General features: G+C 54.6%; 1 protein-coding gene across 4 annotated transcripts in view; it reads left to right on the top strand.

The window, feature by feature from the left end:
- Positions 1 to 26,518, top strand: part of SH3PXD2A (SH3 and PX domains 2A) — a 234,714-nt gene that overhangs the window by 165,114 nt on the left and 43,082 nt on the right. For 2 of the 4 annotated variants that reach the window (XM_047072698.1, XM_047072697.1), the window contains exons 7-8: positions 12,729 to 12,773; positions 19,300 to 19,431. In XM_047072698.1, the coding sequence (XP_046928654.1) occupies positions 12,729 to 12,773; positions 19,300 to 19,431 (177 nt within the window). The remainder of the gene's footprint in view (positions 1 to 12,728; positions 12,774 to 19,299; positions 19,432 to 26,518) is intronic. The other 2 variants (XM_047072700.1, XM_047072699.1) reach the window with 1 other exon arrangement.

Here is a 26,518-nt window from a genome sequence, read left to right as displayed (position 1 = left end):
GGAGCTCACGGTTCAGCTGAGGAAGGAGGATATTGTCAGGGACTCATCAGTGAATGCAAGACAGCATGGGTTGTGATCCACAAGCTGTGGGAGTCAACTAGAAGGGGGCAGGGCTAGACAAGACAGGCGAGGCCAGAGATGAGCAGAGGGGTGGGCAGTGCCTCTGGTGGGAGGGCTGGGCATGAGCAAGGCCTTAAGAGGCTGGAATCAGGGTGAAGAATTTGAGGGAAGGAGAGGTGTCTAGCCTGACAGGAGTGGAAAGAGGGCTGGGGAAGGAGAGAACAGGAGAGGAGTCTGGAAAGGAAGCCTTGGAGGCTACATCAGCAAGACTTTTGAAAGCAATTTCCAAGGCTTTCTGGTCTGCCCGAGCCACCCATCCTCAGTGAGAAAGGCCCAGGCTGCTCGGAGAACACGGCCAAGATATTCCTGGCACCCTCCAGCGGACTGTTCCAGAAGTGAACGAGTCTCCTGAAGGCATCGCCTTCTGGCACATCTCACCCGGGCTGGTGTTTTTAAACAATTCTTATTTTCATGGCTCCGGGTCCTCCGCCTGATGTCAACCCTGGAGTTCAAAGCCAACTAATTGTAAATGAAAGGAGGCTGATTGATCTGGCAGCCCCGCAGCCAGCCCATGTGGCAGTGATGGGATGGAGAAAGTGAACACGCTGCTCACGTGTGTGTCTGTGCCGCCACTCCCCCCAGCCAGAGTCAGCGTGGCCCTGCTGCCCCACTGGCCTGGACATGAAGCATAGTTAGGCGGGCACACGTGGAGGGCTCCTGGCGTCACCTGCCTCACCCCCCTGCTAGCTTTGATTCCCTCTGCCCTCTGTTCTCTCTGCCCCTCGCTCTTGTCTCCCAGCTTCCTCTACCAGGAAAGCAGGAAGACGGTCTGCAAACGAACAGCACGTACAAAGGCTGGAGGTGTGCTTCAGAGTCCTTGGCCTGCTCGTTGAAGTACCAGTCCCCAGGCCCTGTCCAGATCTGCTGAGTCAGCATCTCCAGGGGTGGTGCCTGGGAATGTGCAGGTTTGATGGGCTCTCCGGGGATTCTGAGATCGAGCCAGAGTTGAATTTGAGATGGGTCATCCTCGTGGGTTGATGGCGGTGTTGGGGGTAGACAGGCAGCAAGTCTGCACAAGCATTGGTATCCTCGTGGTGCACTGTGACTGGACGGGGCTGCGCCTGGAAGATGCACTCAGTTGTCTACCAAGTTGGGGCAGAGGGTGGGCCACCAAGGGAAAGGGGGACCCGTCCGAGGACAGAGAACCGTGGCCCAGCAGTCAGGGCTGGGAGAATGGCTAAGGGGCCTGCCCAAGCCCTGAATTCCCTCCTGGCCTCATCAGGAGGCAGTGACGAGACTCCGTCTGCCTTTTATTTCCACAAGGTTGTCTTCTTGGGGGTAGGAAACACCCACGTTGTGGTCCAGCAGAGAAATGCTTCCCACCATAGCCGTCAGCCAGAAAATAATGTGCTCCTCGCTTCGGCTTTTGGTTTATAGACATGTGACAAAAGAGGCAGCATTTCCAGTAATGATGAAGCCAGTGGAAAAACAAAGATTTGGGGGAAATGTGCATTACTTATTGTTTTAGCACCTTTTTCTGATCTAAAGTTACTTTGTTTAGAAACAGAAATGTGGCGTGTGTAACTTTGTTGGCTCGTGGCATTTTTATAATTGGTCAGTTCTGAAATGTGAAGACAAAGGAAAATTTTCCAAAGTTTCAGTAAAAATTAGACGTTTGCAGGGGGGAAAAAAGAGTTTTTCCCTGACTCTGTCTGCTTTGCCCCTGGATCTAGTCATTGCCACAACATGCCCTGGTATGTTGATGTATGAACATCATATGAAGATATGAAGATGTATTTGTTAATGTTAGAACTGGAGTTGTGCACTGAGGGAGGAAACTAGGTGGTGTCAAAGTCTCTTCTCTTCCCTCCCCTCCCCTCCCCTCCTCTTAACTTTCTTGTGCTCAGAAGGAAGAGTGGTCACCTCCTGGTGATCCTTCCCTCTGACACTGCTTCTCGCTAATGGGTGCAGCATTGTAGGAGACCCCATTGGTGTCTGGGGGCTGGAGTGTTGGATCCGGGTCAGGATTGGGTGCCTAGCTATTTCCGGCAGGAGGGTGAGGTCCTTACAAAGCTGTGATAACAGACCCATGACAAGAGACCAAACTAAGACTGTCTTTTGTGCATTGGTGGTGGCCCCCTGGGGAAAGCTTGCAAACATGCAGATTTTCACACCCCTTGCGGCAGATCTTTCAGAATGGGACAAGTTCTTCTGGTCTGTCAGCTCCCCTGCCGTGCAGCATCCCTCCCTGGAGCCTTTTAATGCCAAGAGCCCCTCATCCGTTCGCACTTGCATTTGATCACAGGGTTGTGATGAAGGAGGGCTCTTTCCTCGGCTGCTTCCATGACCTCGGTTGCTCTCTGCTCTGAGTGCACAGCTTAGTCACCAGTGGCAGCTCTCCCCTGGGTAGGGGGAGAGCCCTTAAAGGCTAAATTGATAGGAAGTGGGTTTCTGAGTGGATGCTGGTCCTAGACTTCCCAGCTAGGATGAGATGGTTCCTGCCATACCCATAGCAGACCTCACTGGCTCTGCCACGGCTGCCTTGTAGATTTCTCCCATGAACACCTGAGCACCTCTCTCCCAGGCCCTGCAGTAGAAGTCAGGGGATAGCAAGATGGATAGGATGAGGTCCTTGTCCTCAGGACTGTCAGTTGGGTGCAGGAGGTAGGAGAGTAAACAGCAGTTCTGATACAACATCCAAGCGTTGTGATGGAGGTGGGGCAGAGTGAGAGGGAGCCTCCCCTTGGGAGGCACACAGCCCTGCCTGGGGGTGCCGAGCAAGGCTTTCCACACCGGGTTTTCTGAGGTTTGTAAATGAGTCAGCCTGGAAAAGAGGGAGAGAGGCCGCACAGAGGACATCTGGCCAGCCTCGGCATCAGCAGAGCCACGTCTTCTGTCATCCACGTGCCCGCAGTGCCTACCGGGTGGTGCTACTTCAGAGATGCTGTTGCAAATGGCCGCTCACTTGCTAAAGTTGTTGAAGCTTAAAAAGTTCCAGTTATAAAATTAGTCCTTTTCCCTGGGCTGGGGAGAATTTGCCCTAAGAGCCACCTCTGACCCTTTCCTTATCAGGAGGACTCTAGCTTCCAGCTGCCCCCTGGGGGACACATGTCCTTGCCTGTGAAAGGAGCATGAATCTGGATTCCATACAGTTCCAGGGCCATGCCTGCCCTAGCCGGGTGCCCGGCACCAAATATCCGACTGACATCTCCACTGGGGAAGGAATATCCAGCCAGCGAGTCCCCTCGGCGGTTTGGTGATTGCCCATGACTGACAGGACAGAGAAAGAGCAGCCCTTTCATACCACAAGTGAAGACCCGGGGGACCCAGAGGATGGTCCCGTTTTCCCACACTTCCATAATGAGCCAGGACAGGGCCCTCTGAGCACCGATCTCCTTCCTGACTTTCCCTGGGGGTAGAAGGTCAGCGTTCAGCACAGATCCTGAGCTCTGATGCCAAAGGGTTAACTCTGTGCTCCCCGGAGAGCTCACACACTCCTGACCGCTGTCCTCCCGGCCCTCCCAGTTGTGCCTTCTGGGAATAGCCTGGTCACGTGTGAGCCAGATGTGGGGATTTCCCAAGCAGTGATGTGTGCGCAGGCACACAGGCACACACATCCACGCACGCGCGTATGCACACACTGCTCTGTTGACGTGGCATCTGAGAGCTCGGGGGATTGGTCCAGACCCATGCAGAGCACGAGACAGATGGGGGTGAGGAGAGGCCCAGGGGTTCCTGGCACATACCGTGGGGGGCTGCTCCAAGCCCTGCTGAGCCTGCTCCCAGCAGACATTATAGATAAGCCAATTCTGGCTCAGACGCCTGTTTCCTGCAACATCCATCTTGCCGTAGACCATATTGGTTATGGATACATTTTTAAAATAATCTCTTTGAAGGGCTTTACAGCAGATGCTGGACCAGAGCCTTTTAGGGATGTTCTGCTGGGCCTGGGGGAGGTGGAGTGAGGGGACGCCTTTCCGTGAGCCTCTGCCTAGCACGAGCTAGACTCAGGGTCTTGAGAAGGCCTATTTGTGGCTCAGAAGGCAAAACCTGGACTAGAGATATGCAGGGCCCTGGGTGCCAAGAGGACCCCAGGTCAGTGAGGTAAGCTGGGCCTCCGTTTCCCCACAAAGCCCTTGGGACTGAGTGCAGTGAGTGTGCACCCTTCCATCAGCCACTCAAGACTTACTGGCACCACCTACGGTGTTCAGGGTGCTGCAAGGATGCTGACCGGGATAAGAGCCTGAAGGAACTTCAGATCTGATTGGAGAGACTCATAACAAATTGTGATTAAGCACCTACTGTGTGCCAGATACTTGCTAGGACCGTAGCACTGGGCAGATATTCTGGAGCCAGCTGACACGGTCAGTGAACATTACAGAGATCCTTCCCAGGGCACGATGAGGGAGGCTGGCACCCCTTGGAAAGTGGGTTATCCTCAGTCTCAGTTCAGGCGTCAACTCTGCCTTGGCCCGCAGCCCCTCATCCCCACCCATGTCCCGCTGCAGTCGATGGCAGTGTCCAGCCACATGTCAGCTGCAGCCTTGTGAGTCTTACCCCAGAGGGGGTTCTCATTGTAGATGTGAGGCCTTCAGGACTCTTTCCTGCTGCATCGCCCCCCACAGACCTCCACCTGGGGTGCACCCTGCTGTGTCTGGCCTCCGCCTGCCCTGCGCTTGGCTCTCTGCAGCCTCAGGGAGTGAGGAGACACTTGAAGGGCAGCCCTGGCAGTGCCAGGCAGCTACACTGCCTCCCTCCCAAACCCACATGACTCCTGATGCAGACAGGAACGCCTGGGTAAATGTTCGCGCCCCTGTGCCCCCCCAAGCTTGGAGACAGATGGTGGAGAGTCGGTTTGTCATAGCCAAGGGCGCCCTACTGTGTGCGTGGCGGATGCTCATTAAATAGTCGGCAGTTGGGTCGCCTGGGTGGCTCAGTCGGTTAAGCGTCCAACTTCAGCTCAGGTCACGATCTTGCAGTCTGAGTTTGAGTCCTGCGTTGGGCTCTGTGCCGACAGCTCGGAGCCTGGAGCCTGCTTCAGATTCTGTGTCTCCTTCTCTCTCTCTGCCCCTCCCCTGCTCTCTCTCTCTCAAAAATGAATAAACGTTAGGGGCGCCTGGGTGGCGCAGTCGGTTGAGCGTCCGACTTCAGCCAGGTCACGATCTCGCGGTCCCTGAGTTCGAGCCCCGCATCAGGCTCTGGGCTGATGGCTCGGAGCCTGGAGCCTGTTTCCGACTCTGTGTCTCCCTCTCTCTCTGCCCCTTCCCCGTTCATGCTCTGTCTCTCTCTGTCCCAAAAATAAATAAACGTTGAAAAAAAAAATTTTTTAAAAAAAATGAATAAACGTTAAAAAAAAAAACTAATAACCTGATCATCTGAAAGCAAGAGTCCAGTCTGGAGGAAACAAGACATTGCACTTTTTGTAGCCCTGGGAATATTGGTCCTGAGTCCCTTGCTGCTGATCTCCGTTACTCACTCATGGCTCTTATGGAGACTGAGCCAGGGAGACAGACGGGCTCCAGGGCTGGGGGGGGCTGGGAACCAGCAGCTGCTCACCTCATCCTGCACTGCTGGCCCTTGTCTCTGCTCCCGCCTCATCCTCACAGATCCTGGCTTTGGCTGGGGGAGCCGGTGGGTGGGGCAACGGGAGGGGGATATCCCAGTAGGTGGGAGAGGACCACCAAGGCAGACCACCCCAGGGAGTGGGGAGGTGGCTGGGATCCTGGAACTCTGAACAGTGTTAAGTTTGTCTCTTTTCTGCACACCACCACCCCAGCATGGGGAGAGGTGAGAACCTGAGAACTGAGGGGGAGACCGCAACCCAAGGGGATGCCGTGGGGTCGAGCAGCAGCTGCTGGGAGTGGGGCTCAGAACCCCGCCAGCCTCCCCCCCACCCCAGCACCCCTCTGTCCACCCACGGCTCCTCTGACTAACCACGGCACCTGTCTTTCACCAGGACGCTTTGGGTCTTTTCAACAGGATGGAGGGGCAGCCCTCCCCACCACCACCACCTCCCGGAGGCATCTGTGGCCCCTCTGCCCACACCCACTGGGGCTGGGCTGTCTCTGCTGGCCCCAGACATGGCCTAGGCGGGCGCCCTTGGACTTAGTCCCTGAGGGACTGTGGAATGGCTCCAGGTCCAGCCCGGCCCCCACCCTACCCCGTTCCCCACCTGAGGAGGGAAACTGACTGTTCTCTGACTGCATAGTTCAGCGGCCTGTGGGCCAGTAGTACATTCCTGCCCTGGGTTGGGCTGCCCCCACGCAGACTCTGGATTCTGGGAAAGACAACTCCTGGGGAAGGAGGCAGACCCCTTCTGATTGAGACCAAAATGAATAGGAATAATGGCTGCATGTGCAAAGGAAAGCCCAACAGAAATAATGAGCCACTGGCCAATGGCTGGGGAGAATCCAGAGAATGAAGTCCCCTGTTTTAGGCCGCTTTGTTCCCAGTTCCCAGCCAGCCTGCCTGCCTGGGCTCGAGTCTGGCTCAAGTCTTGCTGTGGGGCCTTGGGAAGAACCTCACATTTTGCATCTGTAAGTTACAGACTGCTGTGAGGATTAAATTAGTGCTCAGAAAATGTCTAGCCAGTGCCTAGCATGAGTGTTAGAGAGTGGGAACTGGTAAGATTTTTCTAGCCCCCAGCCCTGCCACTCACTTGCTGTGTGTTCTTAGACAAATTTCTTGCCCTCTCTGGTCCTAAGTCCTCACATGCTTCTTCTAGCCTTTGGAATACCACCAGGAAGCCAGAGATGTTGGTGGGGAAGGGACCTGGAGACAGACAATGGCCAGTCTTCCCATTTAGCATTTGCCTTCTGTCTTCAAGATGATACACATCAGAAATCCAGCCCTACTAAATTTATTCTTGAGTATTTCTGTTTGTTCAGCTCAGAGTTCTTAGGGTCCCTTCTAAGCATGGGGCCCTGTGGGACACCCTGGATCACATGCACCTGAAGCTAGCCCCAGTTTGGAGGCTGGGAGAGTAGGAGGCAGGGCCAGGGGTCTGAGCTGTCTGTCGCATGAACCCCTCACTGCTCCAGTCCAGGGGCATGATTTTTTTTTTTTTTATCATGCTGCCGCTCTCCCAGGATCCAGTCCTGGAGCTGACCACGTGAGCAGGAGCTCACACACCTTACAACTGTATACTTCCGAACTCGCACCCACGTAGCTTTCGATTGCTATTCACGTTTGAACTATTGCCGTTTTCTTTCTTAGCCGTCTTAATTCAATGCCGTGCTTGTTTCCAGACGGCATTCCTATCGCTTTCACCGTCGTGCCTCGGTTTCTGCTGCTTGGAGCACAGCAACCTATTTCAGGCCCTCTGAAGTGGAGATATCACAGAGGCCAAAACGACTTCTTTTTGTAAAGGAAGCCTTCTTTGTGAAGGACTGTTAGCCCTGGAGGGCGGTTGTAAAGATCTGAGCTCTTCCATGCCTGTGAGCAGACAGCGCCTGGCCTCCAACAAGGGGTGTGTTCGCTCCTGGCAAGGTAGCATCTCCCGCTACTACTGTTCCGTGGCAGAGTGAGCAGCTCTTGGGCCCTGGTTAGCTCATGGCCTGAAAGCAGTGGTTGAGCTTCCCGGTGGCTTAGTCAAAAAGGAAAAGTAACACGGAGCCTCTAGGAAACCCAAGAAATCCAGCCCTGTGCAAAGTTTGGTTGTATAAAAGGGGAGGAAAGACTGGGCTGCAGCTGATGTTAGAACCCAGTTCAAGGCTGCAGTGAGGGAAGAACAGCAGCAGAACTCCGGAGGAGGGAGGGGTCTGGAGGGCTCAAGTGCACTGACTGCCGAAGAATAAAAGGACGGGGGCGCACCTGGGTGGCTCAGTCAGTTGAGCAGCCGGCTTCGGCTCAGGTCATGATCTCACGGTTTGTGGGTTCAAGCCCCGCGTCAGGCTCTATGCTGACAGCTTAGAGCCTGGAGCTTGCTTCGAATTCTGTGTCTCCCTCTCTCTCTGCCTCTCCCCTGCTCACGCTCTGTTTCTCTCAAAAATAAATAAACATTAAAAAAAAATAAAAAAAAAAAAAGGACAGGGGTGCTCATTCCATTCGAGGCCCCTGGTGGGGTCCCTGCTTCTCCTCCCCTCTCAGAGGAGGGCTGTGGATGCTGATGCAGTGGGTGACCCTGCCCTTGGCTGGCTTTCCCTCCCTGAGGAGTTTGGGTTGCTGGCCGCTCTCCTGTCTCTCCCACCTGGGCTCACAGCCCACTCTGGATTTATTAGCTTGGATGGGTGGGACTCGCTTTACACCAGGGAAGGATTCCTGGAAACAATGGTTTGAGACTCAATTTGGGCAAATTGAACCCACTTCTCACTGCTCTGGAGTTACTCAAGGTTAACCGTGCTAGGAACCCGTCACTTTCCTAACTTCACTCTATCCAGGTGTGTGTTTATGTAGTACTTGGGCACGTGTGTGTTGGGGGGGGGGGCTTCCTTCAAGTCAGGGGCACCTGTGCTGTTGTTCTTTGGTTTCTCACAATCACCTGGACCTGACAAGAAGTAGGTTCAGTATCTAAGAGGTGTCCTCGGGTCACCGCATTTGGCCAAGACCTGCAGGCACCTGGTTTTCTCAGGGCCTGGATTCTTGCTGATCTGGGAGCACTATGGGATGGCCGAGGGAGCGACCCTGTCTCCCCACCTCCTGCCTCCCAGGCTCACACTGCTTTAGTCACCAGCTTGTCCCCATCACCCACTCCTGCTCTGCCCCAAGGGCCTCGTTCCTACCCCTCCAAAACCTTTCACAGGCATTAGGTCATTTCACCCTCAAAACAACCCTACAAAGAAGATGAGGAAAAGAGGCCCAGACATAGGCCCAATGCCCCAGGATCAGTGAGCTGAGTGGCAGGGTAAGCACAAGAACCAAGATCTTAAAAGAATTCTTGTTTCTGTTCTCTGCCTTTTTGTTTCTTGAATTAGTTGCTTTTTGCCCTTGAGTTTCCATATATTGAGCGTGTGTTTAAGTGGTTTTCCCTGGAAAGGTGGTCGGTTTCTCTAGAAAGATTCGTTTCAGCTGTGGAGCAGTTGCATCATGGAGACTACTAACAGGTTTCTGCTAGAAGAGTCTAGAACATCACACAAGTGCCTTGGATATCGCCAGGCCCAAATGCTTGATTTTACAGCTGTAAGCGTTGAGGCCCAGAGAAGTCAAGCCACTTGCTCAAGGTCACAGAGCTGATTCTCAGCAAAACCAGTTGTGCAGATTCCCAGTCTGGCACCACTCACTTTCCACCGCCCCTCACTTTCCACCGCCCCTGACCCTGCCCTGTAAGGCCCTTGGTTCTGTCACCAGGGGAGAGGGAGGGAGAGACAGTGGGAGGGCAGGAAGCGGTTGGTTTGTGTCGGTCACAGCTGCTCACTTGGCTGTGCCTGCCCCTTGCTCCCTCATCCCATCCCTCTGTCTCTGCTTTCCCAGCCCTGAGCCAGCAGCCTTGTCTGCCTCCTGGCTGGAGTCTCCTCTGTTCATTGTAAGGAGGCGGGGGTGGGGTGGGGGGTGTCCTTCCCACCCTGGGAGAGGGCTTGCTCGGGTGGGCTGGAGACAAGGCACTCCAAAGTGGGGAGAGATTTGGGGTGGGAGCAGCGGAACTGGATTAATTTTGCAGATCCAGGGGACTGGGAAATAAATCATGTTTTTAAAAAGACAGGCTTGTTTCTGGTCCATTTCCCATTTTCCTTTGGAGAGCAAAGGGAAGGCCTGCTTCTGGGGGGTGCTGGGGGTGGGCATGAGCTTGGGTTGTTCCACACTTAGCAGTGGGGCTCAGTTTCCAGAGGCTGAGAGATCTTTTCCTGTCTGCTCCACACTCCCTGCCCAAATGCCCAAACCCCAAGGGCCTGGAAGGGCATCAGACCCTTCAAGATGATTACTGAAAAAATTACCCAAGCAGCAGAGACCTTATGTGCATGTAGTTTAGGTGGGTCAAGAGCCCCCACTTCTCCCGCCCAGGGTTTGGGGGTGCCCCCCCATTGATGAAGACAGCAGCAGCTCCCCTCATCTTCTAGCATGTGTGTTGGCACATCACTGCTCACAGGCCAAGCCCAGCCCGCCATGTCGTTTTTAAGTAAAGTTTTATTGGCACACAGCCCATTCAGTCTTCTACAGACTGTCAGGGGCTGCTTTTGTGCTGTAACAGCAAAGGTGAGTAATCTTGACAGAGACCACATGGCCCACAAAGCCTAAAATGTTGACTCTGGCCCTTTACAGGAAGAGTGTTAACCCCCGTTCTAGCAAAACGAGCCTTCCTGGGTTCTCAAGGCCTGAGCCAAATAATTGCCCTTGGCTCACTGAAAGAGGTTAACATTTCCCGAAAGTTTTCCTTCTGACAGCCCAAAAGAAGCCAGAATGGAAGGTGTACAAGTAACAAGTGCAACAGAGATGGGTAGAGATGTGGACCCTCTTAGCTGGGTTGGCACAGGGCTGAGTGGGGCCAGATGGGGCTGGAGTGGGCCTGGTGCTGGGCCTGCGGGATGGTGAGGATGGCCTTGCTGGGTGGCAGACCACTGGGCCGCATTTGGGGTACAGCAAAAGGGAGTTAGAGCCCCAGCAAGGCGTGGCACCAGGTAATGAGGCCCTCCCCATTTGGAGTTCAGGCCACACCAGCTTCAAGCCTCAGAGGTGTGCCTACCTTGTGTCAGCCCTACCAGGGCATGAAAGTCGGGCCCTCATAGCTCCTGCTGCCCAGGAAGCTTCTGGCTGCGAGTCCAGGTGAGAGACTCTGGCCGTGGAATGTTTGTCTTTGGGGTGCAGTCTTCCAGAGTCCCTCCACCCCCGATCCCAGCTGACCTCGTGTTCGGGGGTGTCAATGGGAAGGCATCTCTGACTGGGTGCTAGCGTCTTCTCGGCACATCCAGTATCGAACACCGTCTGGTTTTCGTCCTTGTGACTCCAGTAGGGTTTTCCTGGTGCCCTAAGGTTGGTTTGAACGAAGCTTCTGGGAGATGTTGCCGATGGTAGCGAACCGTCGTTGAGCACTGACTGTGGTAGGCACTACGCTGAGCACTTTTTGCGTATTACGTCATTTAACCCTTGTAGCAACCTAGAAAGTAAATATGTCATCTGTGTCAGTTTTTACAAGGGAGGGAACAGGTTCAAGGAGGTTAAGTAAGTCTCTCCAAGGGGAGAATCTGCACAGTCAGACTCCGGAGTCACTAAACCCCTCTACCAGAGCCCCTCACTGCTGGTTTACAATGAGAGCAGGAAGTGACTTGCTGAGTAAGGGGGAATTAGGTGCTTTAATTTATGACTAGCATCAACTGATCACCTGGAGTCTGTAGCCCCACACCAGGTGGACACCGTACTAGCTGTGCGACCTTGGGCAAGTTACTTAACCTCTCTGGTTAATTTTCCTCATCTGCAAACTGGAGGGAGTACCTAACCATTGTAGGATTATTCTGGAAAACAAAGGAGTTACTATATTTCAGGGCTCAGCGTGACTCTTGGTGTACAATAAATGCTACATGAACCTTTGCTGCTGTTATGATTATCTTTACTGTCACTGGGTCAGGCAGCTCTCCGGACCAGCACTGGGTGCCTCTCAGACTCGCATCTCAGTGTTTGCTTCTTACTGGCCCCACTGCAGCCAACGCTGTGCTCTTTCGGAGGCGATGAGAAGTTCAGCAGAGAAAGCAGCAGCCCGGGGTGATCCCAGACCTGGTTCCATTTCCGGCTCTGTTACTCTATGCTTGTGGGAACCTGGGCCAGTCTCCTCCCCTGTAAAATGGGGCGAAAAATGCATACCCACCTCAAGGGACTGTCGAGTGAATGAAGCACTATATACTCTGGGTAGACTGTCAGTGCTTTTAACATGTTGACTCTCTGATACTCTGGAGTTGTTCACACCGTTGATCAGGCTAAGAGCTATCTGCCTCATTATAATGTTATCGTATTACATATGTCCTTTTAGGCGCTTTGACTTTACTCCTCTGTCTTGGCAGAAGGATAACTTCTAACCTCATTTCACAGATAAGGAAACTGAGGTCCAGATCAGACATGACTGTCTGAGCCTGAGATAGAGACCCCATCTCTGATGGTCACTAAAGGTCCCGGTCCTTCTGGGTTGGAATTGGGGCGTGAGACTCTAAGTGAGTCTTCTTCCTTCCATTCTGCCAGGGCCTGTCTTCCTCATTGGGTAGGGCTGGGTCAAGAGCTGGACAAGACATCAGAGCTCAGTGGTGTGGGGCCTCAAGACTGGAGACTGGCCTTGGACTCTCCAACCCTGATGTCTGAGGGTCCAGGTCCAAGCTGCTGAGCCTGCTGGCCTGGTGAGGATCCTTGGAGCCACCAGGCCCTGTGCGGCCAGCCACCCACCCACATGGCCAGAGAGAAAGGTCCAGGCTGCTTTCTCCAGGGCAGTGATAACCAGTGGGCCCAGTTCCAGGCGGGGATTGTGTAGGATTCTCTGTGCTCCAGAGGATTCCTGCGTTTCGGCAGACACCTCATTATCCCCGTCCGTCCCAGCCGGCTGTGTCCCAGCGCCTCTGTAATCACTCAGGCCCACGCCCAGCAGCCAGCCCAGGGCCAGGAAATCACTCCCCTCCCCTCCCCCGCCTTCCGCCGCCAGCCCAAAGCGGCGCCTGCAGCCACTTGCCCGGTGGACCTCCTGCCTGCCTAACGGTTCTCTCTCCTCCTCTGATTCTCCTCTCTCTCCTGCTGCTGCTTGCTCTCGGGGGACTCGGAAGTGTGGCTCTCCAGCTGGGCTGAGTCTCCCAAGAAGGACGTGACAGGTACTGCCCTGAGTGCATGTGTGTGAGCATGTGTGTCCGGGGGCACGCACGTGTGGGAGCCGGTGCCCGCCGGCCGCGGTCCGCATGCTTCCCTGTGATGCGTAGCAGCCCTTTGTCGGCATGCCGGCCGTCCCCTGGGCCCCCTCTTGCTCTTCCGCTAGCCGTACTCGCTGCCTTCCTTACAACCCTCTCTAGGCCCCAAGTCCAACCTTGGAGACTTAGATGGGTGATGACCACATAGCACAGTGTGTAAACAGATGCATTTCGGACCCAGAGGTACGGGTTTGTTCCCAGCTCTGCCATGTCCTGGCTGTGTAAACTTAACCTCCCTCAGCAATGCACTGCCCCCTCCCAGGGAGCCTGGCACACAGAAGGTGCTCAGGTGATGGTGAGGCTACCATCATCCTGTACGTGAACTCAGCTGGTCATCCCTGTGAGGTGGGCCAGCCAAAGATGGTCAGTCCCACTTCAGGCAGTCACCTTGAGGCAGAGAGCTGAAGTCTCAGCAGCCCCTCCCTGCCCCCAACCCAGCCTGGTTTCCAGGGGCCCTCACTGGGGAGCTGCAGCAGGTTAGGGAATCCTGTGACTGCTGTCACAGCCTCTGAGCCCCAGAGCTTAGAGCTGCCTCTGCCTCAGTGGCCTTGCCAGGCTTTGGGCTTCGTGGCCCAGGATTGGGCCTCAGGGACTTGGGCCTGTGCCTTGTGCCTAGGCAGAGCTGGGCTGGGGATCAGGGGCTTCCCTGGTCTTACTGGTCAGTGGGAGAGAAACCTAGACAGGGTTCTCAGCTGCTAGAGGGAGATGGTGGCAGGCAGAGGGATGGGAATTCCAGAAGGTCTTCTAGGAGCCCCTCCATTTCTGAGAGTGCTACCTCACACACACGCACATACACGCGTGCACGCACACACACACACACACACACACACACACACCCATTCTGCCCAAACATGTAGCAGAGATTGAAGCTTGGGAGCTGGGGAACAAGGCAGAAGGGTCAGAGGTCAGAGGGGCTGGGCCAGCCCCCACTGTCAGTCAGCCAGAGGCTTGGCCCCACCTCACCACAGCTGTGGGTAAGAACATGGGGCGTCGACGTTTTGGGAGGGGGCCAGAGGAGAAAGGCAACAGGCAGGAGGACCCCTTCCCCGACCCATGCTCCTTGCAGCCATCCTTCTAGTGTTGTCTGTGACGAGGGCCTGGGCCTGACTAATCACTGGGCTTCTGTCCCTTTTTCCCCTCTCCACGAGCCAGTGAGCCAGAACCCACTTGGCCCACAACTATACATTTTATTCATGAAACGTATAGCCTGGCCGCCCAGGGGCCTATGGAGGAGCCGGCAGGCTGAGTCCAGCCTGAGAGGAACCCGTTGTGAGGGGCTAGAGAGACCTTTGGTCGGATGCCAGGGTTTCGTGGGTGGTGGGGGAGGGGAGGGGGTCAAGGACAACATGGGGAGCCTGGGGTGGGGGCTATCACAGGGCTTGGCTTCTCAGGATGAGCCCAGCTGTTTGGAGTGAGAAGCTGAGGGGAAGCAGTGTGGACTGGGAAAAACCAGCCAGACTTGGAGTTCAGGGCTGGAGTCTTGGGCAAGTTGCCAGCTTTCTCTGGGCCTTGGTTTCCCCATCTGGAATGTCAGAGAGTGCATGAGACAGTAAGGGGCAGATGTGGGGGATCCTTGTAGGTAAGATTCCTCAGGCTGCATAGCCTGGCATCTCCCCCAGAGTGGGCCCAGGGGGCTCAGACCCGGTCTCTAGCTGGCAAGTAAACAGTGCTTGCCTGGAGGTGGGGTTGGACAGAGGCATGTTTCAGGGACACAACCGCAGCCACCCTTTTCCTGGCACGTGTGGCCCTTGCCCTGAGCCGCCTGCTGATTCTGAGGCTGCAGGGGAATCTGAAACCGTCCCGCTTCCCCCCAAATATCCCATTTCCTGTTTGTTTTATAAACACTGTCTGTAGTTTACTTAGGACATTAATCTTGTCACCTCATTCCATGCGCAGAGCAGCCCATTGAGGTAGGTACTTGTACTGTACCTGTTTACAAATGAGGAAGCTAAAGCTCAGAGAGGTTAAGTGTCTTCCCCAGGGTCACAGAGCTAGTAAGGGCAAAGCAGGACTGGATCTCAGACTCGAATTTTATGCTTTCACATCATGAATTTCAGGCAGTTGAGGCCAGTGCCAGTCCTGGGCATGTACTCTCATCAGGGAGACTCTGGTCTAAAGCACACAGTCTGATTGGGGCACAGTACCCCACAAGAAATCCAGCAGAGGACAGGAGTGAACCCTGCAGCTGGAAAAATCAGGTGACTCCTGGAGGGTCAGAGATGGTTAGGTAGAATTGGAGTTGGTAGAAGAAGGGAAGGCATTCCAGGCAGGGAGAACAGCTAAGGCAAAGGCTTGGAAGTAAAAACCTACATAAAACAGTGTGGTGGGCACACAGTGCCCTCAGTACATGTGTATTGAATCATGAATGTTGCCTGGGATGGCCCGGGGCGGGGGGGGCAGCTATGTGTCAGGGAACTTGGGGGACTCAAATTGTCAGAAAGACTGAGCTTGAATTTGGCCTTTATTCTGGAGGCAACAGGGACCCATTGAAGGTGTTGGAGCAGAAGACTGACTTGGCAAAAGCCTCATTTAGAAGTTTAAGTTGGCAGCGAGGATCAGGCAAGAGCCAGGGGTCCATCCAGGTGGTAGTAGGAGGAATGCAGGTGTGAGGCAGGGCTCCAGGGAACTGCCAGAGCCCTAGCAGATCCAGCTAGGGGCTCTGAATAACAAGGGGCCCATCCCTGGATGAGACTGTTGCAAAGTCCCCTTCCAACCTGGGAAAGGGTCTCTCTCTAGAAGAAGAAGTACACCCCTTCACCATGCTTCTGTCAAACCCTTCCCATCTAAAGACCAGAGGCTCCATCCACTGCCCCTGCCCTTCCTCCTCCTTTGGGCCGACTTCTCCAGCCCCCAATTTTCCAGGCCTTGGCTGGGAGGGGATCCAAAGCAGCCTTTGTGGGATGACATCACCCACCGGCCCGCCTGCCGAGTGGTTTCTCATCTGGATACCTGCTCCCAGCTCATGCCTGCCCAGGCAGCCCTGGGCAGGCAACACCCTAAGAGGCAGATGCCAGAGTGAGCTGGGAGCCTGCATGTGCTGGGGGAGGGGAGAGCAGCCAGGAGCGCAGAGTGTCTGTGTGTCCATCTGTCCATCCCACAGCCTTTGGACTAGCTTCCAGGAAGTGCCATCGCCTGTCTTCTTGTGCTCTGGAAACCCTGGAGAACATTCTCTTAACTTTTCTACCTGTGTCCCAAAATGTCAGTCTTCAGAAAGCTTAGGCCAATTTTCCAAGGGGTTGGGGGGAGGGGGGCGGAATTTTTCCCCTCTTTGAAATCTTGCCTCAGATTTCCTTGGCTTGGATTAAAATAAGCTGAAGTCTCTCCATTCCCCATCACCCCTGCTTGTCCTCTCTAGCAGCTTCTGGCCACAAGCTCGTCACTCCTTGCTCCTCTGTCCTCTGTTTCCCCATCTCCCCTTTTTCCTTTCCTTTCCTTGTCTAGCTTCCCTGAATTTCAGAGGTGAGGCCTTGCCTGGTTTATCTGTATTGGCTCAAAACAAACCACTAAATCACTCTGTTCCTATCTCCGCCCATTTGTTCATTTCATTCATTCATTTTGCAAACACTTGCTGAATGCCTGCTACCTAATGGACCCTGTGGTCTGCCCAACAGATGTAGCAGCAGTCAACGAGGAACCCACACTCCAGTCTCTATTAAACACCAACCTTGTGCCAGGTGTGTGAAGATAGGGTGAGGCAGGGTCCCTTTGGAAACCGAGGATCAGTGGCTGTCTGTAGGTGGCAAATGGTAGAGAAGTTCAGAACACAAGAGACCGTGTCTGGTGAGCTTGGGTTCAAGTCCCAACTGTGTGACCTTAGGAAAATTGCTTACCTTCATGAGCCTCAGTCTGCCTATGTGTAAAATGGGTCTTTGACAGATCCTACCACATAGAGTTGTTGTGAGGATCCAGTGAGAGGGCAAAATGATGCAGTCAGGTGCTTGGCATAGTGCTGACCGTGAGTGAGCACTGAGGGCCTGCTGTTAATTGTCAGTATAATCTGGGCTCTTGGGATTTGGAAGCTCTCTAAGCCTCTGGGAACTCCTCTTTTCTGTTTGTATCGGGAGTTTTTCTTTCCCACAAACTGGAAGGGGAGCCCCTGTGTCTCACAGGGCAGGGGCTGGCCCTTTTTGTGTTGGGTGCACTGAAGAAGTGCTCTTGGCCACAGGGGCACTGGTGTCCCCCCAGGGGCACAGTGGGAGGGAGCCTCTGTCAGCACCATGCCTGGTGGGAAGGGACAGGCTCAAAGGCTGGCCCCATCTGAGTGCAGAATGGGTTGGCCCTGCTGCCCAGCTGTTGGTCGCATTTCTGCCTGAAATACAATCCTGGCTTTAGTAGAGCTGTGCGTGTACACATCCATGTGGCAGGGCTCGGCAGGGACAGGGTCCCTTCCTGGTCTCCAAAGGGCCGAGCTGGGGCTGTAGGGCCCACACCCTATGGGAGGAAACCACCAGGGGTAGTGGGTTTCTTCCCTTCCATTGCTCCCCGCCCTGGGTTGGATGGAGCCTTCTTCATAGAAAGACCCAAAGGTCTAAGCAGTGCTTCTCTCCCCTGGCCGTGCACGGGAACCATGGGAGAGGAGGGGGTTCTAAAAAATACCCCAGACCAATTAAAGCTGGACCTCTGGAAGTGAGACCCAGGCATCAGTATTCTTTAAAAGCTCCCCGGGCAATTTTGTGGGGCCAAGTTGAGGATCATTGTGTTAGAAGAAAGGGTGTCTAGAAATAGAAATCAGCGGCCATTCTGTAATGGAAAGAGAGATGGGCTTGAACCTGAAACACTGTTTGGTTCTCTCCATGGCAGCTGTGTGAGCTAAGGCAAGTGTCTTGTCCTCTCTGGGCCACTGGGTTGTCTTTTGTGAAATGGGAAGGTGAAAAGGATAAAATGGGACAGTGTCCATGCCTGACACAGAACGTTTGCCAAGTTAGACTCAGGTGTGTAACGAATGTGGCTGTAGGCTAAAGCATCAGGGAACCATATGGAACCCAGGGACCCTCAGCCATTACTGTAGCCTTGCAGGTGGTGTGAATTCCCCAGGCTTCCAGGAGATTGGCAGGTATATAGGATGGTAGACACATAGTTAAAGTGTGCTAGACATTCCCTTTGGGCTGGGGGTGGTCTGGGAAGGCTTCCTGTAGGAGGTAACCAATAGGTCTCTGGTTTGTGGATCCTTTCAGCTCCTGGCAGGGCAGGTCCTGTTTTAGGCGTTTCGTCTGCACCTCCACCCCTAGTGGTGGTGATGGAAATAGTGAGACATGGAGAGGTTTAAGCAGCATGTCCACTGCCACACAGCCAGGAAGCCAAGACGGGCACCCAGTCTGTCCACCTTTCAGCCTGGTGCTTGCTTAATGAATATTGCACTGGTCCGCTGACTGAGAGGGACAGAGAAGTGGCTTGCTCCTGGGAGCTCCAGCCCGCCTGCCCTCCTTTTGCAGAGCCCCACCTTTTGACCCCCTCAACTGCCAGAGAGGGTGGCTGGAGGCTTCCTGGAGCCTGACCACAAGGCCCAGCCCTAAAAGACAGAGGGAGACTGAATCAGTCTGCATGTGGCCGGAGTGAAGCAGGCCTAAGACTGGTCTGTCTGCACCAGGCCCTTGGGCTCTGTGGCAGCGCCTTGGTGAGCCGAGGGGCAGACGGAGCCGAACTTGAGGAAAAGCTGGCAGGGGGCGGGCTGGGCTCACCGGCTGCTGGCGCTGGGACTTTCTTCTTGGGTTTCAAGTAAACAGTCTCGGCCCTCCTCCCCCTCCCCTGCCTCCACCCCTGGCTCCTCATTCGATGGGTCTCATGTGTTTCTATTTAAGGGTTGCGAGTAAACCCCAGTGATTGGCGGCCTCAAACCCTCTTGACTTCTCGCCTGGGCCCGGGCTGTGGAGACTTCTCTCCTGCTCGCTCCCTCTCCCTCCCGAGGGGAGGACCGCTGCCTCTCTTTTTCTCTGGGTTCACAGGGGCTGGGGGAGAGGCACGAGCCCTCCTCCTTGCCTTGCCTTGCCTTTCTCCCTCTGCTCGGCTCGGCCTCAGCCCTCATGGGCGGCCCTCCCGTCCCGCCCCTGCCGGCCGAGGGGTCTGGGGAGACCACGTCCGCACCAGGCCTCTCCTGCTGCTCGCTCGTGCCGGGCTGTGACTGACTCATCGCAGCGGCAGGCTCTTCCTCTGAGTTTCCAGGGCCTCCGCTCGTCCCCGGCTGTCCCCCCCCTCCACTCCGGCCCGGCTCCCCATGTCCCCCGGTCCCCGCGGCGCAGCGGGCCGGTGTGGGGCCTTGCTATATGGCCTGTCCTTGGGGCCCAGAGAGCTGCGAGCCCTGGCTGCGGGCGGCCCCTTGGAGCGGCAGCGGCGCTGGCGACGGAACAGCCTCCCCCGAGGCCGATGGACAGGGGGCGCCCCGGCCGCGGGGCCATGGCCGGCCGCTGGCTCACCGCGTGCTTTCTGCCCTCGCCAGGTGCCGACACCAACGCCGAGCCCATGATCCTGGAACAGTACGTGGTGGTGTCCAACTATAAGAAGCAGGAGAACTCGGAGCTGAGCCTGCAGGCCGGGGAGGTGGTGGATGTCATCGAGAAGAACGAGAGCGGTGAGTGCCCAGACGGCCGTGCTGGCTCCCGGGACGGATGGACAGACGGACGGACAGACAGACAGACAGACAGACGGACTGACGGTTGGCTGGTTTTGTTCCCTACCTCCTCCCCCACCTCTGCAGCTGTACGTTATTTCCATCTGGTGGGGAGAGGGCCGAGGAGGCTGAAGTTTCCCCTGTTGGTTTGGGCTGCAGGCCAGCACTTTGCCTGGTGGTGGAAGAATGTCTCTCCAGCTCGGGGAAATTAACCGGCTTGTGTGCATGCAAGGGCAGGGTGGCAGCAGCCGGTGCAAGGTTCCCAGCCTCTGTTCAGGGTCCCCGTGCCCACTGAGGCCACAGGGAAGGTAGCTCCCAGCTCGGGGGCACCTTAGGGCAGCGTCCCCTGTTGGCACCATCGTCCAAGCCAGGGTCCAGGCAAAAAGACTGGGCTCTGTGGCCGCTGACTCTCTGGTGGGGAAGGCAGGCCACGACGTCACTGTAAGGGCCAGGGTTCTTGGGCCCCTGGCGCCTTGTCTGAGGAAAGGCCAGGCCTGTGGGGGTTGGCTAGTGTCCGGGTGGGGAGCTGACTGCCCGTGCAGAGCTGAAGGCTGCCAGGACCTGGGAAGAGGGCCCAGGCAAGGGGATAAGGGAGCCAGGGAGGGCCCCACAGCAGTCGCCCTGTCCTTGCAAGCTGAGGCTTTGTCTCATCCGGGCCCTGCCGATGGCTATCTGGGGCCCCTGGTTGCACGGTTCTCACCAGGTGAACACAAGTGCCTTGGTGCCCTTGGCAGCAGACATCTCTGCAGGTGGAAAAAGGGAGGGCCTGGGTCTGTCTGAGGGGCAGGGCTGGGACATCCATTAGCGGTTTCCCCATATCCTGCTGGGGCTTCAGTTGATTCCTAGGGTGTTTTGTTTTGGTTTCAGTTAGCTGCCAGGGAAGGTCCCTTGCACAGGATCCTCTTTGGGCTGTATTTGGACACTCCCAGAGGGGAGGGGCCTGTTTTCCTTTTCCTGTCCGACTCCCTTCCCTTCCAATATTTTGAACCCTGAAAGGAAGGTCGACCAAAAGGTGACTGTACTCCCTCTGTAGACAGAGTAACTGAGGCACAGATGGACTGTGGGGAAGTGAGTTAGTGAGTGACCTCAGGGCAAAAGCAGAACAGAATGGGGGCATTCCCAGGCCCCCGATTCCTATGCCTATGGGCAGCAAGTAGCTGTAGAGATGCTGAGGAAATCCCAGCAGGCCTCCTGGGGGAGGTGAGCTTGGCTTCCTGCTACAGGAGGCTCAGGAACTGTGCTCCCTTGAGAACAGACCTGTGATACTAGCACAGGTCTGACTCCTGGCCCTCCTGGGTCTGGGGTCTTCACAGACCCTTCAGAGAGGTCAGGCTTTGTCATTGTACCTGGTGTCATTGGCAAGGTGGTTGGCAGTGACATTCCCCACCCCGTGGAGCTATACCCCTAGCTTAAGGCGTGAGCCTTTCACCCCCAGGTGCCCACACTGGTCTCTTTCCTGCACAGCCTTTGTCACAGTACCAGGCCTACCTCCCCAGCCCCACTTCCCATGCCTGCCCCAGGGAAGCAGGCATTGTCACAGGGGCCTGGCTCTGGAAACCCTGAGTACCTCGAGAGCCAAAGGAAGGGATCTCTGATGATAGAATTGGAGGCAGCAGCTGAGACAGATGTTTCTGGAGCTTGCTCCGAGGGGAAAAATGGGCCCACTTCTCTACATAGGGTCAGGGCTGCTCAGAAATAGAGTTCTGGCTTAGGGAGCCTTGTGCCATTTCACCTGCCTGTGTCACCAGTATGGCTATATAGCCCAGCAGGAGGAGTGAGCCCCCATGTTTCTGCACACCAGCCACTGGCCAGGATGGGGAAGACCCCCACACAAAAGGAAGTCCACATGCTCGAGACTGATTCCCAGGGGCAGACATCCTCCCTCTACCTTCCCATCCCACACTCAGGACCCTAGGAATGCTTGGAAGCCCTGCCTAGCCATGGGGGAGAGCGCACCTGGAAAAAGTGTAGAGGCACCTCCTCTTCTGAGGAGTCCCCGATGGCTGTGTGAGGGGGGCTCCAGCAGCCTGACTCCCCAGAGCAGTCCAATCTGACACATACCCCCTCTGAGGGAGCTGCTGGCCCTAGAAGCAGGATTCTGCCCCACCAGTGGCTGAGGCTGGGTAGCTTCAGATCCCTTAATTCCTCTGGGCCTCTGTTATCCCTTCTGTAAAATGGAGATAATTTGGTGGCTGTTTGGAAACAGGAACTGGAGTAATGACCTCCCTGAGCCCTCTCCCAGGTCTGAACTCTGTGGCTGGGAGACTGTGTAGGGCCCTAGGTGTCTGGTAGAGAGCCTCCCTTGAGGTGGCTTTTTGACTTCTCTAGGACTTTTGTGTCTTTATTCTTGGTGGAGATTACTGCTTAGCAGCAGATGTCTGCACAGGGACCTTGGAGTGCTATGTCCACCATGCAAACCCACACTGTCCATTGCTGTCAGAAACCGGGAGGCCTGAAGTGTACAACCAGTTTAACTAGAGAATCTAAGTGGGTGGAGAGGAGAAAGCAGAAGGACCAAACTGCAGATCCTTGGGACAGTGGTGTCCCACTTCAAGGAAGCTGGGTGGCTGAGGTGGGGGAGGAGAGGCGTGTTGTGCATCCTGTAAGCTGGCTTTGGGAGGAGTGGTGAGTGAGGCTTTTGAACTCTGTAACAAAGACCCAATTGTTATGCCTCTGACCTTGGGACACAGTGGGCGTGTTGAGGCATTTCCACTCCAGTGGTTGGGGCAGCAGCCCCAGTTAGCACCATTCCCCCCTGTCCCCCTGCCCAGGGCCTTGCTTTGCCCACCAAGAGCCAGGACTCTGCCTGTGTCCCCTTCTCTCTTGGCTGGAAGTTCCTCGAGTAGAGTGTTCGTAGAGGGGTCCACCAGCCTTTGGCTCTGCCTGTTCATCCAAGCCCTCTGGCTGGGACCATAGCCAGCAAGTGATTTGGGGTATCGTGCCAGCCCCCAGCTTTGGGGGGATGTAATCTCCTTGGTCTAGAGAGAGCTGTGTCTGGAAGGTAATTCAGAGTCAGTAAAAAGTAAACGCCAGGGGCCATTTCATGAGTATCATTTTAACAGAATCAGGGAATGACCCTATGCGGTAGAAGGCCCTTTAACAATTTTGTGGCTGAAGTAACAGGCTAAGAGGTTAAGTCATTTTCTTCGAGTCCAATAGCTGGGATCTCTGCCCTCTACAGAGGACATAGGAGGAGGGTGAGAACTGTCCCATCCCGGGTAGGATCACCAGGAGCTGGCGGCGTTGCATGTTGGGGGAGAGACGGGCTGGTTGAGATGACCACAGGTCTCCCTGTAACATCTTTGAAGGAGGAGGACTCTGTGTCCCACCTTCCAACATGGTGGTCATAGGTAGTGGGAACTCGTGTTGTTAATTGTTCCTTTGAACTTGGGGGCAAGTGCCAGCTGAGAGGATCTCAGGAGGGTGCCCACTGCACCGAGGACAAGCCTATTCCAGGGAATGGAGGTGGGCAGAAGTCAAGAACACCCAAAGTGGGTGGCTTCAGGGAAAGCCTTTTTGATCAAGCAGTGGGCCTGGGGCCCAGCCAGAAAGGACTCTTTTTCTCCTTTGATAAACAGGGACAAATCTCGCAGAAAGATTCAACAGCTTTGCTTGCTTTGACAACCAGCAAGGTTGTGCAACAGCCACTGTTGTCTTGTCCTTGGGAACCCCTCCACCCTCTACCCTTCACATACACAGCATCCCCTGAGATGCCTCCTTTGTGGGACATTCTTGTGCCCCAAAGACCACACTGGCTTCACCTTCATGCAGCTATAATCTGGTGGGATATCTTGTAGAGTGGTGATGGCAAGGTCTCCGTTGCTCTGGTCGCTGATCTCCAACTTGCCAGGATTGCTTCCTCCTTCTTAGGAATAAAGGTCGGGGGAGGATGTGAGGATATGAGTCAACAGATGGCTCATTGTTTTCCTGCCTCACCTTTCCTTCTCTGAGTCTTCGTTTCTTTCCTGGCATCAGCATGATAACCCTGGGAGTTCTCACACTTCCTCAGGGGCACATAGCTATAGGACTAGCATCAAATCATGCTGGCAAGGAATTTTGAGCTCTGCTGGTCCACCCAGGTGAGAAATTGTACAGGTGACAAAACTGAGCCTTGGGGAGTCTGCACATCTCAGTCTCCTCCAAAAATCAATGCTTTGGTACCAACTGAGTAGTGAGCAGAGGACAGAAATCCACTCAGACTTGCTCAAGAGACTACTGAAAGGATGCAGGGAAATCTCCCTGAACCCAAGGATGTGAGGGGCATCCCAGCCTCACAGGAGCTGGGAACCAGAAAGTCGGCACAAGCCAGATCATCTCTCTGTCTCTCTCTTGGGTGTACCATATAGATTTAAAGCCCCCCTGCAGTCTTCTCACTGCAGACCAACCTCCATTCCCTTCCTGTTCACTTATAACAGCAGCCCATTCACCTGCTATTGCTCTGTCAGGACCAGACTACATGGCTTTTCAGTTGAGACAACTGCCACCAATGGACTGTGGCTCCTGGTTCTCGGAGTTCAAAATTTCAAGTTTGAATCTGAATCTGATTGGTTACTGGCCAGCCAATCAGCGGACCTTCCATGAGGTGGCCAGCCCCAGGCCAATCAGCTGGGTCCAGAAGTGTCATGGGGTATAAATCTGGCTACCTCACCAGCCTCCTCAGCAGTGGCTGGTGGAGAGCAGCTTTTAAAGAAAGGAGATGCAGAGGGGTAAAGTACCCTAAAACATGTTGGGCTGCAAACTATTTACTTGTTCAGCAGCTGTGTGTGTGGTGGAGAAACAAAGAATCAGGAATCTGAATAGTAGGTTGAAGACCGAATATTACCCTAACTTTGTGATATACATAGGAATCACTTTGTTTCCTCATGAGTAGAAGGGGGCAGTGATAAACACTGCGTGGGCTTTTGGGGGAGGGGGCTAATAAAGTAGAACCATTTATTATTTGCTAAATATATTTATTATAAAGACAAACTGATAAGCTTTCAGATTTTTGTGTCATATGATAGTTTTGTATCGACAAAGATACTGCATTCTTCAGCCATATATTTTGTGAGTTAGAATTTCTTTCTAACACTGAGGTTGTATCTCTTCTGTTATTTAGCTGTTTCTTCTTGAACATTGTTATAACTGGTTCTAAGTGAGCTTCTTATAAGGGAGAATCTACATAGTGTTCATTTATTCACTCATTCGTTTATTTCACAATTCTTGAATCCCTCCTTTATCCCAGTCCCCATGCTAGTTTGGTGCGTACCCATAAGGTTCCTGCCTTTATGAAGCTTAGGCTCTAATCGATGTGAGCATTCTGGGTACTTAAGGGGTGGACTGTATTGTCAGGCTGGGGTGGCTTCACAGAGTTTACAGTGTCTTCAGTGGACTTCTCTTATGTATCTTCTATGTCTTCTGCTTAGATTATGTGCTTACTAAGAAACCACCTGACTGCTAATTCAGATTGCCACGCTACCCTACAAAAGAGATAACCCAATAAAGATAGGATAGGCTGTTTCTAAAAAGGCAGGTTAATCACAGTCTACATTGCAGACTATCTCTGGCAGGCAGGTGTCGTCCGCTTTGCCTGCGAGGGAAAGGGCCACAGAGCATAGATCCAGGATCAAAAGCTAGCATCCTAATTCTGCCTTGGGCCCCCTCAGCACAGCTTTATATATTGCAGACTAGAGATTGTTTTGAGAATGGGATTGCAGGACGGCCTAGCAACGTAAGATATGGCTTCAACTTAGACAAGCCTGGTTTTCATCTTCACTTGGTACTTGCTGGTGGTGAGTCTGGGAAAGTTACTTGGGTCTCCTGAGCATCAGTTTCCTTGCCTTTAAAATGGGCATAATTGTACCCACAGCTATAGGGTCAATGTATGCTGATTTGAAAGAAATTCCGTGCTTAGTACAGGGCCTGGCACACAGGAAGTGCTCAGGACATGCTGGTCGCCAGGAAGACTGCTGGACTAGGGCAGCTATGCCACAGATTGATCTTGGCGCCCACAGTAGGCCAGTTTTCCTCTATGGCCTCCATTTCCCTGCCTGGCCAGAGAATGGATTGCACTCAGTAGTGTTAAGGATTCCCTCGGCCCTGATGGTTTGCAAGGTGGGTAGGGCAAGCAGGGAGCTTGCTGCAGGGTAGCGAAGGCCAGAAACCATGTTGGAGACCAGAGTCGCAACTTTGGAGCCCTGGCTTGGGTAGCTGTCCTTGCCCCAGTCTGTGACAGGAAAGGAGTTGGAGAAAAAAATAAGTTCCCATTGGTGACCCAGAGACCATACCCTCACAGGGCCACAAGCTTCGAGCAAGGCTGAGGGAAGAGGAGTGGCTCACCCATGACATCCTCATGCTGGCTGTCCCGCAGTGACCCTGTTGCGTGGTGCAGAGCTGAAGCACTGGGGGTGGTAGGAGACTAGCAGAGTCAAGGAAGGCTGCCTGGAGGAATTGGAGGCATCGCACTGGGCCTTAGAAGGAGGTTAGGTAGGCAGAGATGCAAAGGAACTCTAGGTCCACAAGAAGGGGTGGAGGGGTGCGCCTGGTGGGGCCACCTCCGGCGGGTGCGTCCTGATGAAGAAAGTGGAAGCTGGGCGGCAGTGGAGGGGGAGGAAGGATGGGGCCATGGGAACAGGTGAGCAGGAGAGGGATGTGAGGATGTGGCACTTGAGGCAAGCAGTCCCAGCTGTGGGGAGGAAGGTGGCAGGGGAAGGTGTGTCTGGGAACCAGAAGTCGCTCTTCCCTCAAGTGAGCTGTTGTCCGGGAGGCGTCCCAGGGCTTGTCAGCACTGAGCACTGCCAGCCACCCGGCTGGAGCCAGCTGCCAGACGGCTGGGTGGAACAGTAGCCACCAGGGTACTCTCTTGTCTTGCCTCCGCCTGTTCAGGCAGGACGAGTAGGGTGGCTGGTCACTCCCACCGCACATTGGCTCTGTGGACCTGTCGTGTCCCAAACTCCTCTGAGGCCATCACCCTGGAATAGTCATTTCTGAGCAAAAGATGTGTTTTGGTGGTGACCTTGGAAATCCAGCTGACGTGCCAGTGTGACACCAGCTGCTCCTCTCGGCCCCA

Source organism: Lynx rufus, unplaced genomic scaffold (assembly GCF_022079265.1).
Source record: "Lynx rufus isolate CCGP_SWC_20201006 ecotype Redwood Valley unplaced genomic scaffold, mLynRuf1.p SCAF_11, whole genome shotgun sequence".
Taxonomy (NCBI): domain Eukaryota; kingdom Metazoa; phylum Chordata; class Mammalia; order Carnivora; family Felidae; genus Lynx; species Lynx rufus.
This window is presented reverse-complemented; position numbering and strand designations above follow the sequence as displayed.